Source organism: Ovis aries, chromosome 5 (assembly GCF_016772045.2).
Source record: "Ovis aries strain OAR_USU_Benz2616 breed Rambouillet chromosome 5, ARS-UI_Ramb_v3.0, whole genome shotgun sequence".
NCBI lineage: Eukaryota > Metazoa > Chordata > Mammalia > Artiodactyla > Bovidae > Ovis > Ovis aries.
Window position 1 is genome coordinate 5,094,718 of NC_056058.1, and position 12,532 is coordinate 5,107,249.

A 12,532-nucleotide genomic window follows, 5' to 3' on the forward strand; every position below is an offset into this window, starting at 1 on the left:
CCCACTCCAGTATTCTTGCCTGAAGAATCCCGTAGACAGAGGAGCCTGGTGGGCTATAGTCCATGGGATCACAAAGAGTTGGTCACGACTGAAGCGACGTAGCATGCACACACACAGCCTATCAATAATCAATGTTGTGGTTAGACTGGCCCGGGGAGTTCTTACTACGATTCCAAGATTCCTTTCAGCAATAACCATCAGGAAAGTTTGCAAAAATAAAGGTTTATTACCTATAAATTACACGGCACAGCTGGAAATGACACAGCACACCCAGGGCCGGGCTCTTGTAGAGGAAGCAGGGTTGGCCTGGGTTCCTGCTTTTATTGGGGTCAAGCATGGGAGCCTGGAGGTTCGTGGGCTCACTCTTATTGGTGAATTTAACATGGGTTGGAGTTTGAAGCATAAGAGAAGAACAAATGAAACAAAAACAAAGCAAAAAAGCTCAAGTGGCCCCAAAGGTAAGATATTGAAGTCAAGATGTCCATAACAGATGTGGGAAGAGGTGGTCGGGCTCTGGAGTCACATTTATCAGACAGCCATGGTTGAAGCTGATGCCTGGGCAATCAAAGGATGTCAGGCACTCACATCATAAAAATAAGAAAACTCAACTATCAGAGGTTCCACGAGGCTTGCCCTGACCCTGCCCTTGACCTCCCTGGGCCGTCTGTTGGGAAGGCTCTGTCCCCGCTCCAAGGCTCCCAGCTGGGGCAGGCCGGGCGCCTATAAGGGGGATCCCCGCTGGGGCCCGGTGCCTCTCACCGCCATGGACCGTCGTCCGCTCACCTGGGCTCTGGTGCTGCTGGGCCCGGCCCTTGCGATCGCCCTCGGTCCTGCAGCCGCGCAGGAGGCGCCGGAGAAACTGTGTGGCCACCACTTCGTGCGCGCGCTCGTGCGGCTGTGCGGCGGCCCGCGCTGGTCTTCCGAGGACGGGCGACCTGCGGCTGGCGGCGACCGTGAGTGGGGGCGGGCGAGGACTGTGCGCTGGGGTCTCTGGGGCGGGGTAGGGGTGCAGGTGTCTGCAGACGGATTTGCATGCATGTTCTGGCTTCCTGCTCTGGCCTGCGCGAGTCTGCGGGGAGGAGCCCCTGCCTGGCAAGGGAATCAGTGCGAAGCGAGGTAGAGTCTTAAAAAGTGCAAGATCAGATCTGATCCTATCTTTATTTACAACTTCAATATTTTGATCTTCAGGAATTTTTGCGTTAATTTTACTAGTAAAATATTCAGTTATAATAGGAGTGATCTTGACTGTTGAGTGTTCCTGGCGCCCCTTAAATTGCTTGCTCTGGGTCAGCGCCTAGCTCTCTTCACCGCAGACCCGACCCTGGGGCAGAGGGTATTATGCACAACATCTGTCACAGGTGTCCTATGAGTGTGAATCTGTGTGACCTGGGTCCAGAGGGGTGTGCCGAGATGCACGTGGTGGGGTCGGGGAACTGGAGGGGCTACAAGGGCCAGTGGCTGGGTCCGGTGTGTACATACATGCACATATCACAGGCCACCCTTACTGTCTTCTGCTCTGTGAAGCCTCTGTGCCTTCTTACTGTAGGTGGCACATGGGAGTGTGCACGGCTGGGGACTTGAGTGTGGGCGTGGGTCGAGAGTGTACATGTCTGGACGGGGTGATTCAGTCTGGGCCTGGTATAGAGTAGGCACTTAATAAATGCTTACTTTCTATTTGCGTGCATGATGCATGTCTGGCTGCCATGCCCACAGTGTGGGTGGGGTCCTCTGGCGTTCCTCCCTCTTTGCTGAATTCCTCCCTGTTCCCAGGTGAGCTCCTACGGTGGCTGGAAGGACAACATCTCCTCCATGGGCTGATGGCCAGTGGGGACCCCGTGCTGGTACTGGCCCCACAGCCCCTGCCCCAGGCTTCTCGCCATCACCACCACCGCCGTGCAACTGCCGTCAACCCTGCCCGCCACTGCTGCCTCAGCGGCTGCACCCGGCAAGACCTGCTGACCCTCTGTCCCCACTGAATCCTCCTGGGGCGTGGCCTTGGGGGAGCCTGAGACCCACAGGAGTCCAGTCTGGTGAACTCCTGATGCCACACAGCACCATGAAACCGCACATCTAGGGGGATGTTGTTGATTACCTTCTAGGACAAGGTGCTCACCACCTCACCCAGGCCACCTGTCCTCTAGGGCACCAACTAGGGAAAACCCCAGACCCCAAATCTGGCTTGGAGGATCCTTGGTTTCGCAGAGATGCCAGACACTCTTCTCAAATGTGCTCACCTCAGAGGAGCCCCAGGTACCCCGCTCCCTGCCTTTGACACCCTTCTTGTTGTCTCCTCAATAGTAAATAAATAAGACGCCTGCAGAATCTGAAGCAACGTTGCATTTTCTCACAAGAAAAAGGGGCAAGCCAAGGTCAATCCTCATTTGGAATTTTCCCCTGACAGCTGCAGACACACCAACACTTCTAGAAACTTAATACCAGTTGGACAGTCACCACAATACACAGTGGGGAAACTAAGGCCAAGGGAGCTGGCTGCTTGCCTAGTTCAGACAGGGAGGGAGCAGCCAAGCTCAAGATTCAAATCCAGGTCTGTGTCATGTCTCAAGCCTTAAACTCATGTAAGGTCCACTTATCAGTGAACACAACGCATGAGTGTGTGAATGAGTCGCAGTGGATTTTTTTTTTTTTTTGGCCATGCTGCATGGCACATGGGACCTTAACTCCCCAACTAGGGATTGAAACTGTGCCCCCGCAGTGGAAGCATGGAGTCTTAGGCACTGGACTACCAGGGAAGTCCCCTCACGGTGGATATATTAAAAAAAAATTCAGGGTGTAGTCGCTTTACGATGTTGTGTTAATTTCGGTTGAACAGCCAAGTGACTCAGCTATATGTATATCCCCTCCTTTTTGGATTTCCTTCCCCTTTAGGTCACCCCCGAGCACCGAGTAGAGTTCCCTGCGCTATTCAGTAGGTTCTCATTAGTTATCTATTTTATACATAACTGTATGTATATGTCGATCCCAACTTCCCAGTTCATCCTACCCACTCTTCCCTCTTTGGTACCCATACATTTGGTGTCTACATCTGTGTCTCTATTTCTGTTTTGCGGAGAAGTTCATCGGCGTCATTTTTCTAGATTCCACATATAAGCGATATTATACAATATTTGTTTTTCTCTCTCTGACTTACTTAACTCTGTATGACAGTCTCTAGGTCCATCCACTTCTCTACGAATTGCACAATTTCATTTCTTTGTGTAGCTCAGTAATATTCCATTGCATATATGTAGCACAGCTTCTTTATCCATTCTCCTGTTGATGGACATTTAGGTTGCTTTCGTATCCTGAGTATTGTAAACAGTTCTACAATGAACATTGGGGTGCCTGTATCTTTTCGATTTATGGTTTTCTCCATGTATCACAGTGGGTACTTATTGGTCCAGCCCTCACCATTCTTTTCACTTGCCTCCTCCCTTAATCCTGAGATGGAAATTATAATATGATTTGACTCTCTTGGGAAAAAAAATATGGTATTTGACTATGTGATCTGTTCACATGTATATTCGTTTCCTAAGGCTGCTGTAATGGCCGCAGATTGGATGGCTTAAAATAGTAGATATATGTCCTGCCAGTTCTAGAGGCCAGAAATCAAGGTATTGGCAAGGTTGGTTCTTTTTGAAAGGCCCTCAGGAAGATTCTGTCCCCTGCCTCTCTCAATTTTTGGTGGCTACTGGCTAATTTTTTTTTTTTTTTTTTGGCTGCACCAGGCCTTAGTTGCAGCATATGGGATCTAGTTCCCTGACCAGGGATCAAACACCCAGGCCCCCTGCATTGGGAGCTTGAAGTCTTAGCCACTGGACCATCAGGGAAGTCAATCCCAGCTACTGGCAATCTTGGCTTGTAGGTGCATCTCACCAAGCTCTGCTCCCATCTTCACTTCATCCTTCTTCCCCGTGACCCTCTGGGTTTTTAATCTAGTCTCTTATAAAAATGCTCTCGTTGGATTCAGAGCTCACCCTAATCCCACACAATCTTGATTTCAGACGTGCACAGCACTCAACAGCAGCTTGCAGCAAACAGCAGCGAGGTGTAACTGGAAGCAAGGTCTTAGTTCCCCAGACCGGGAGTCCTAACCACTGGGCCACAGGAGCCAGCAGTTAGGGCTAGAATCCCTAGTCCTTGCCTGCTAGTCAGAACGGGTTCAGGCGAGGAGGCGGAAGGTAAAGTAAGAAATTTATTGAAAAGTACATGCGAAAAGGCACACAGTGAGTTCAGAGAGAGTTGCACTTTCGGGAAGTTTAAATCCTTAATAAGGAGGAAGTTATTAGGCTCTTTGTCTTCGGTCAGGCCAGTCTCTTGCTTTGTCCCTCCCCTGGTTATTTGTCTCAGGACCTCCCCCGCCCCACCCCTCCCCGCCTGCCGCCACCCGCCCTCCCCCCCCCCCCCCGGGATGAGCATGCACCCCTTAGCCAAGATGGATGTCTAAGTGAATGCTTCTGGGAGGAGCAAGATTCATTACAACTTGGAATTATCCTCTGACTTTTGACCCCAAGGAGCCCTTCTGTGCATGCGTAGTGTCTCCCTTATCCTAAAAAGGAGGTGGAGATTCCTTAATCCTTTACTCCCTTATCCCTCAATCTCTTTACAAAGAGAGGCAGGCTTTTGCCTCTCTCTGTCCTTTGCTGTTGCAGTTCAGTGTCTCCGGCTCTTTGCGACCCCATGGACTGCAGTGCAGCAGGCTTCCCTGTCCTTCACCATCTCCCAGAGTTTGCTCAAACCCATGTCCATCGAGTCGGTGATGCCATCCAACCATCTCATCCTCTGCCGTCCCCTTCTCCTGCCTTCAATCTTTCCCAGCATCACAGTCTTTTCCAATGAGTTGGCTCTTGGCATTGATCGATAGCTTATGGTGAACAATGTCGGATTCGTGATCTCTGAAGAAAAAGATTTAGCTTCGGGACCAGGGACCAGGCTTGATCACTCCAGAGCTTTTGTGTAGCAATAGTTTTATTAAAGTGAAAAAGGGACAGAGAAAGCTTCCGACACAGACATCAGAAGGGGGATGAAGAGTACTCCGTTCCCTAGTCTTAGCAAGGGAACTATATACTTTTTAATTGGTTATTACAATAAGTCAAAAGAATGTCTCAAGACTGTGAAGATCTTACTAGACCCGCTCCCATAAAATACATTTTAAGATAACAGGATTAGTCAGAAGGTTTTCAGGAAGGAGAAACATGTCCTCGAGCAGGGTACATTATTGTTCAGTTGAGTTCAGTTCAGTCGCTCAGTCGTGTCCGACTCTTTGCGACCCCATGAATTGCAGCACGCCAGGCCTCCCTGTCCATCACCAACTCCCGGAGTCTTCCAATGAATATTCACGGTTGATTTCCTTTAGGATGGTCTAGTTTGATCTCCCTGCAGTCCAAGGGACTCTCGAGTCTTCTTCAGCACCACAGTTCAAAGGCATCAATTCTTCAGCATCAGTCTTTTTGATTGTCCAGTTCTCACATCTGTACATGACTACTGGAAACACAATAGCTTTGACTATTCATACTTCCGTAGACAAAGTAATATTTCTGCTTTTTAATATGCTGTCTAGGTTTGTCATAGCTTTTCTTCCAAGGAGCAAGCGTCTTTTAATTTCATGGCTACAGTCACCGTCCACAGTGATTTTGGAGCCCAAGAAAATAAAGTCTGTCACTGTTTCCATTGTTTCCCCATCTATTTGCCATAAAGTGATGGGACCAGATGCCATGATCATAGTTTATTGAATGTTGACTTTAAGCCAAATTTTTCACTCTCCTCTTTCACTTTCATCAAGAGGCTCTTTAATTCCTCTTCACTTTCTGCCATTAAGGTGACGTCATCTGCTTATCTGAGGTTATTGATATAACCTGTTGGTTATTGTCAAGGTTATTGTCCTTGCCATGATTATTTACTTGAGATGTTTACAAGAGACAAAGACTGGCTCTGTTTCTGTTGTTACTTCTATTTTGGAGAGCAAACAGGCGGCTGATTGTAAATTCTTCAGCTGGAGTGCATCTGTCTCTTGCCTCAGGAAATGCAAACAGAAAGATGGCTGATTGTAAATGCTCAACCTGGAGTCTATCTCCTACCTCAGTCTTATCTGAGCCTTACCTTAATGACACCTGCAAAGACTATGTTCAGATAAGACCATATTCTGAGTTTCTAGGTGGATGGGAAATTTTGTGAGACACTGTTCAATCCAATGTAGCAGGATTTTGTGGCTTTCCCAAGGGCAGTGGGGAACCACAGAAGGTGTTTGAGCAGTGGCAGGATGAGGTCAGATCTAGCTGGTAGAAACCCCTGCAACCCCTGACTTACCTCCTCTGGCTTGGATGCTGTCTCGGCCTCCGCCTTCAACAGTCTCCACAGCGGCCACAGTGCTTCTTAAAACTTAAAGCCAATCATGCCACAAGCTTCCCTGGTGGTCCAATGGTTAAGAATCCGCCTGCCAATGCAGGGGACACGAGTTTGATCCTTGCTCTGGGAAGGAACCAAGTGGGGCAACTAAGCCCGTGCACTGCAACTACTGAGCGCATGTGATGTAGAGCCCGTGCTCCAAAACAAGAGAGGCCATGGCCACAAGAAGTCTGCACACCGCAACTAGAGAAAGGCCATGCGCAGCAACAAAGACCTAACACAGCCCACTCCCTGCAAAAAAACCTCAGTTGTGTAATTTCCTTGCTCCAAAGGCACCATAACCCTCAAAACTATCCTCTCCTCAGCCCACAAGGTCCCATGTGGCTTGTCTCTATGATCTATTCCATCTCCTCCTTACTCACCCAGCTCAAACCACAGCTTCCTGGCTGCAATTCAAATGCTCCTGTTGTAGCCATGCATTCCGGGAAACAAACTCACTCAGAAGGACAATGCATATAGTGGAGTGCAGTTTATTACGCCGGTGGGCCCAAGGCAGAGTCTCCTCTTAGCCCAGGACCCCGACCAGTTTTTGTGAAAACCTTATATACCCTAAGTGTATAAGGTTCCCTGAAACTAGTCTGAACAAAGGAAAAAGAAAGACACAATCAAAGTTAACCTGTGATTCATATATGTTAAGCCTACGTAGTTAACAGTCAACAATTATTAATAGGCCTGTGGTCATACCCCAATACGCATAATAGAATGTATGATTCTGTTCGGTTACACAGATAATTAAGGCATTCTTTTAGGTGATGGAGAGCCCTAGGACTCTTCCTTCTGGGAACCTGGTTTTCCAGTTGGGCCTGGTTTTCCAGCTGGTATGTCATTTCCCTAGATACTGGGCATATAGCTCAAAGTCCACAGTCCGGCCCAAGATGGAGTCCTGCTTTCAAGACAGAGCCTGCTCTGTTTCCTCCTTCACTCCAAGATCATCTCACTTTGGGGCCTTGGTATACGCTGTGCCTTCTGCCTGGAACATCCATCCTCCCAATTCTCCCCATAACGTCCCCCTCCAGGCCCTATCTTTGCAGATGCAGCCCTCTGACCTCCTGACCCATTACTGTGTGTCCAGTTGAAACCATTAAACACAGATTGGGACTTGAACTCACGTTCAGTTCAGTTCAGTTGCTCAGTTGTGTCCAACTCTTTGCGACCCCATGAATCGCAGCACACCAGGCCTCCCTGTCCATCACTATCTCCTGGAGTTCACTCAGACTCACCTCCATCGAGTCCGTGATGCCATCCAGCCATCTCATCCTCGGTCATCCCCTTCTCCTTCTGCCCCAAATCCCTCCCAGCATCAGAGTCTTTTCCAGTGAGTCAACTCTTCGCATGAGGTGGCCAAAGTACTGCAGCTTCAGCTTTAGCATCATTCCTTCCAAAGAAATCCCAGGGCTGATCTCCTTCAGAATGGACTCGTTGGATCTCCTTGCAGTCCAAGGGACCCTCAAGAGTCTTCTCCAACACCACAGTGCAAACGCATCAATTCTTCGGCACTCAGCCTTCTTCACAGTCCAACTCTCACATCCATACATGACCACAGGAAAAACCATAGCCTTGACTAGATGGACCTTAGTCGGCAAAGTAATGTCTCTGCTTTTGAATACACTATCTAGGTTGGTCATCACTTTTCTTCCAAGGAGTAAGCGTCTTTTAATTTCATGGCTGCAGTCACCATCTGCAGTGATTTTGGAGCCCCAAAAAATAAAGTCTGACACTGTTTCTACTGTTTCCCATCTATTTCCCATGAAGTGATGGGACCAGATGCCATGATCTTCGTTTTCTGAATGTTGAGCTTTAAGCCAACTTTTTCACTCTCCTCTTTCACTTTCATCAAGAGGCTTTTTAGTTCCTCTTCACTTTCTGCAATAAGGGTGGTGTCATCTGCATATCCGAGATTATTGATATTTCTCCTGGCAATCTTGATTCCAGCTTGTATTTCTTCCAGTCCAGCATTTCTCATGATGTACTCTGCATATAAGTTAAATAAGCAGGGTGACAATATACAGCCTTGATGTACTCCTTTTCCTATTTAGAACCAGTCTGTTGTTCCATGTCCAGTTCTAACTGTTGCTTCCTGACCTGCATACAGATTTCTCAAGAGGCAGGTTAGGTGGTCTGGAATTCCCATCTCTTTCAGAATTTTCCACAGTTTCTTGTGATCCACACAGTCAAAGGCTTTGGCATAGTCAATGAAGCAGAAATAGATGTTTTTCTGGAACTCTCTTGCTTTTTCTATGATCCAGCGGATGTTGGCAATTTGATCTCTGGTTCCTCTGCCTTTTCTAAAACCAGCTTGAACATCAGGGAGTTCACAGTTCACGTATTGCTGAAGTCTGGCTTGGAGAATTTTGAGCATTACTTTACTAGCATGTGAGATGAGTGCAATTGTGTGGTAGTTTGAGCATTCTTTGGCATTGCCTTTCTTTGGAATTGGAATGAAAGCTGACCTTTTCCAGTCCTGTGGCCACTGCTGAGTTTTCCAAATTTGTTGGCATATTGAGTGCAGCACTTTCACAGCGTCATCTTTCAGGGTTTAAAATAGCTCCACTGGGATTCCATCACCTCCACTAGCTTTGTTCGTAGTGATGCTTTCTGAGGCCCACTTGATTTCACATTCCAAGATGTCTGGCTCTAGATTAGTGATCAAATCATCATGATTATCTGGGTCATGAAGGTCTTTTTCGTACAGTTCTTCCATGTATTCTTGCCACCTCTTCTTAGTATCTTCTGCTTCTGTTAGGTTCAGACCATTTCTGTCCTTTATCAAGCCCATCTTTGCATGAAATGTTCCCTTGGTATCTCTAATTTTCTTGAAGAGATCTCTGGTCTTTCCCATTCTCTGGGACTCAAACCCAGCCAAAAACCAGTTTAGGACTTGAACTCACGTGGCTGGGACTCAAACATAGCCAAAATCCTGCTTGATACTTGAACCCACATGGTTCAACCCAGCCCAAACCCATGGTACCTGGTTTCAGTACCTAATGAAGTTCAGGGTCTTGATGTCTCATAGCAGAAAGAATCCAATGAGAGACAAAGTGAAAGGTAAGAAGTGGGTTTATTCAGATAGAGGGAGGCACACTCTGGAGTGTGGGCCATTGCAGAGGGCGAGCACAGCCCTGAAATTTGGCGTGGGTGGTTTTTATAGGCTGGGTAATTTCATATGCTAATCAGTGGGAGGATTATTCCAACTATTTTGGGGAAGGGGTGGAGATTTCCAGGATTTCAGCCACCTCCCACTCCTTGGTCTTTTAACAGTGCCGTGGAACAGTATGAAAGGCAAAATGATAGGATACTGAAAGAAGAACTCCCCAGGTCAGTAGGTGCCCAATATGCTACTGGAGATCAGTGGAGAAATAACTCCAGAAAGAATGAAGGGATGAAGCCAAAGAAATACCCAGTTGTGGATGTGACTGGTGATAGAAGCAAGGTCCGATGCTGCAAAGAGCAATATTGCATAGGAACCTGGAATGTCAGGTCCATGAATCAAGGCAAATTGGAAGTGGTCAGACAAGAGATGGCAAGAGTGAACATCGACATTCTAGGAATCAGTGAACTAAAATGGACTGGAATGGGTGAATTTAATGCAGATGACCATTATATCTACTACTGTGGGCAGGAATCCTTTAGAAGAAATGGAGTAGCCATCATGGTCAACAAAAGAGTCTGAAATGCAGTACTTGGATACAATCTCAAAATGACAGAATGATCTCTGTTCGTTTCCAAGGAAAACCATTCAATATCACGGTGATCCAAGTCTATGCCCCAACCAGTAATGCTGAAGAAGCTGAAGTTGAATGGTTTTATGAAGACCTACAAGACCTTTTAGAACTAACACTCAAAAAAGATGTCCTTTTCATTACAGGGGACTGGAATGCAAAAGTAGGAAGTCAAGAAACACCTGGAGTAACAGGCTAATTTGGCCTTAGAATGCGGAATGAAGCAGGGCAAAGACTAATAGAGTTTTGCCAAGAAAATGCACTGGTCATAGCAAACACCCTCTTCCAACAACACAAGAGAAGACTCTACACATGGACATCATCAGATGGTCAACACTGAAATCAGATTGATTATATTCTTTGTAGCCAAAGATGGAGAAGCTCTATACAGTCAGCAAAAACAAGACTGGCTTGTGGCTCAGATCATGAACTCCCTATTGCCAAATTCAGACTTAAATTGAAGAAAGTAGGGAAAACCGCTAGACCATTCAGGTATGACCTAAATCAAATCCCTTATGATTATACAGTGGAAGTGAGAAATAGATTTAAGGGACTAGATCTGATAGATAGAGTGCTTGATGAACTATGGAATGAGGTTCGTGACATTGTACAGGAGACAGGGATCAAGACAGTCCCCATGGAAAAGAAATGCAAAAAAGCAAAATAGCTGTCTGGGGAGGCCTTACAAATAGCTGTGAAAAGAAGGCAACCAAAAAGCAAAGGAGAAAAGGAAAGATATAAGCATCTGAATGCAGAGTTCCAGAGAATAGCAAGAAAAGATAAGAAAGCCTTCCTCAGAGATCAATGCAAAGAAATAGAGGGAAAGAACAGAATGGGAAAGACTAGAGATCTCTTCAAGAAAATTAGAGATACATAGGGAACATTTTATGCAAAGATGGGCTCAATAAAGGACAGAAATGGTATGGACCTAGCAGAAGCAGAAGATATTAAGAAGAGGTGGCAAGAATACACAGAAGAACTGTACAAAGAAGATCTTCATGACCCAGATAGTCATGATGATGTGATCACTAATCTAGAGCCAGACATCTTGGAATGTGAAGTCAAGTGGGCCTTAGAAAGTATCACTAGGAACAAAGCTAGTGGAGGTGATGGAATCCCAGTTGAGCTGTTTCAAATCCTGAAAGATGATGCTGTGAAAGTGCTGCACTCAATATGCCAGCCCATTTGGAATACTCAGCAGTGGCCACAGGACTGGAAAAGGTCAGCTTTCATTCCAATCCCAAAGAAAGGCAATGCCAAAGAATGCTCAAACTACCGCACAATTGCACTCATCTCACATGCTAGTAAAGTAATGCTCAAAATTCTCCAAACCAGGCTTCAGCAATACGTGAACCATGAACTTCCAGATGTTCAAGCTGGTTTTAGAAAAGGCAGAGGAACCAGAGATCAAATTGCCAACATCCACTGGATCATAGAAAAAGCAAGAGAGTTCCAGAAAATCATCTATTTCTGCTTTATTGACTATGCCAAAGCCTTTGTCTGGGTGGATTACAATAAACTGTGGAAAATTCTGAAAGAGATGGGAATTCCAGACCACCTGACCTGCCTCTTGAGAAATCTGTATGCAGGTCAGGAAGCAACAGTTAGAACTGGACATAGAACAACAGACTGGTTCCAAATAGGAAAAAGAATACATCAAGGCTGTATATTGTCACCCTACATCACCATTAACTTCTATGCAGAGTACATCATGAGAAACTCTGGGCTGGAAGAAGCACAAGCTGGAATCAAGATTGCTGGGAGAAATATCAATAACCTCAGATATGCTGATGACACCACCCTTATGGCAGAAAGTGAAGAGGAACAAAAAGACACCACCCTTATGGCAGAAAGTGAAGAGGAACAAAAAAGCCTCTTGATGAAAGTGAAAGAGGAGAGTGAAAAAGTTGGCTTAAAGCTCAACATTCAGAAAACGAAGATCATGGCATCTGGTCCCATCACTTCATGGGAAATAGATGGGAAACAGCAGAAACAGTGTCAGACTTTATTTTTTGGGGCTCCAAAATCACTGCAGATGGTGACTGCAGCCATGAAATTAAAAGACACTTACGCCTTGGAAGAAAAGTGATGACCAACCTAGATAGTATATTCAAAAGCAGAGACATTACTTTGCCGACTAGTCAAGGCTATGGTTTTCCTGTGGTCATGTATGGATGTGAGAGTTGGACTATAAAGAAAGCTGAGCACTGAAGAATTGATGCTTTTGCACTGTGGTGTTGGAGAAGACTCTTGAGAGTCCCTTGAACTGCAAGGAGATCCAACCAGTCCATCGTAAAGGAGATCAATCCTGGGTGTTCTTTGGAAGGAATGATGGTAAAGCTGAAACTCCAATACTCTGGCCACCTCATGTGAAGAGTTGACACATTGGAAAAAAGTCTGATGCTGGGAGA

The 12,532-nt window shown here is 46.4% G+C and overlaps 1 protein-coding gene and 1 long non-coding RNA gene across 3 annotated transcripts; one reads left to right on the top strand and one right to left on the bottom strand.

Annotated features, from left to right (window-relative positions):
- The first annotated feature begins 763 nt into the window (after positions 1-763).
- On the top strand, positions 764-1,976 carry INSL3 (insulin like 3). Its single transcript, NM_001024738.1, has 2 exons — positions 764-953; positions 1,771-1,976. Exons 1-2 carry the CDS (start codon positions 764-766, stop codon positions 1,974-1,976), a joined length of 396 nt encoding a protein of 131 aa, NP_001019909.1.
- A 1,447-nt stretch (positions 1,977-3,423) lies between these two features.
- On the bottom strand, positions 3,424-7,702 carry LOC132659863 (uncharacterized). 2 transcript variants are annotated; one of them, XR_009600782.1, is made up of 3 exons: positions 6,765-7,702; positions 6,304-6,430; positions 3,424-6,011 (listed from the first exon to the last, which is right to left on the bottom strand). It is a non-coding gene; the product is annotated as an uncharacterized LOC132659863 (long non-coding RNA). The 2 variants fall into 2 exon arrangements; XR_009600783.1 differs by having other exon boundaries at positions 4,521-5,478.
- Between the last annotated feature and the right edge of the window lie 4,830 nt (positions 7,703-12,532).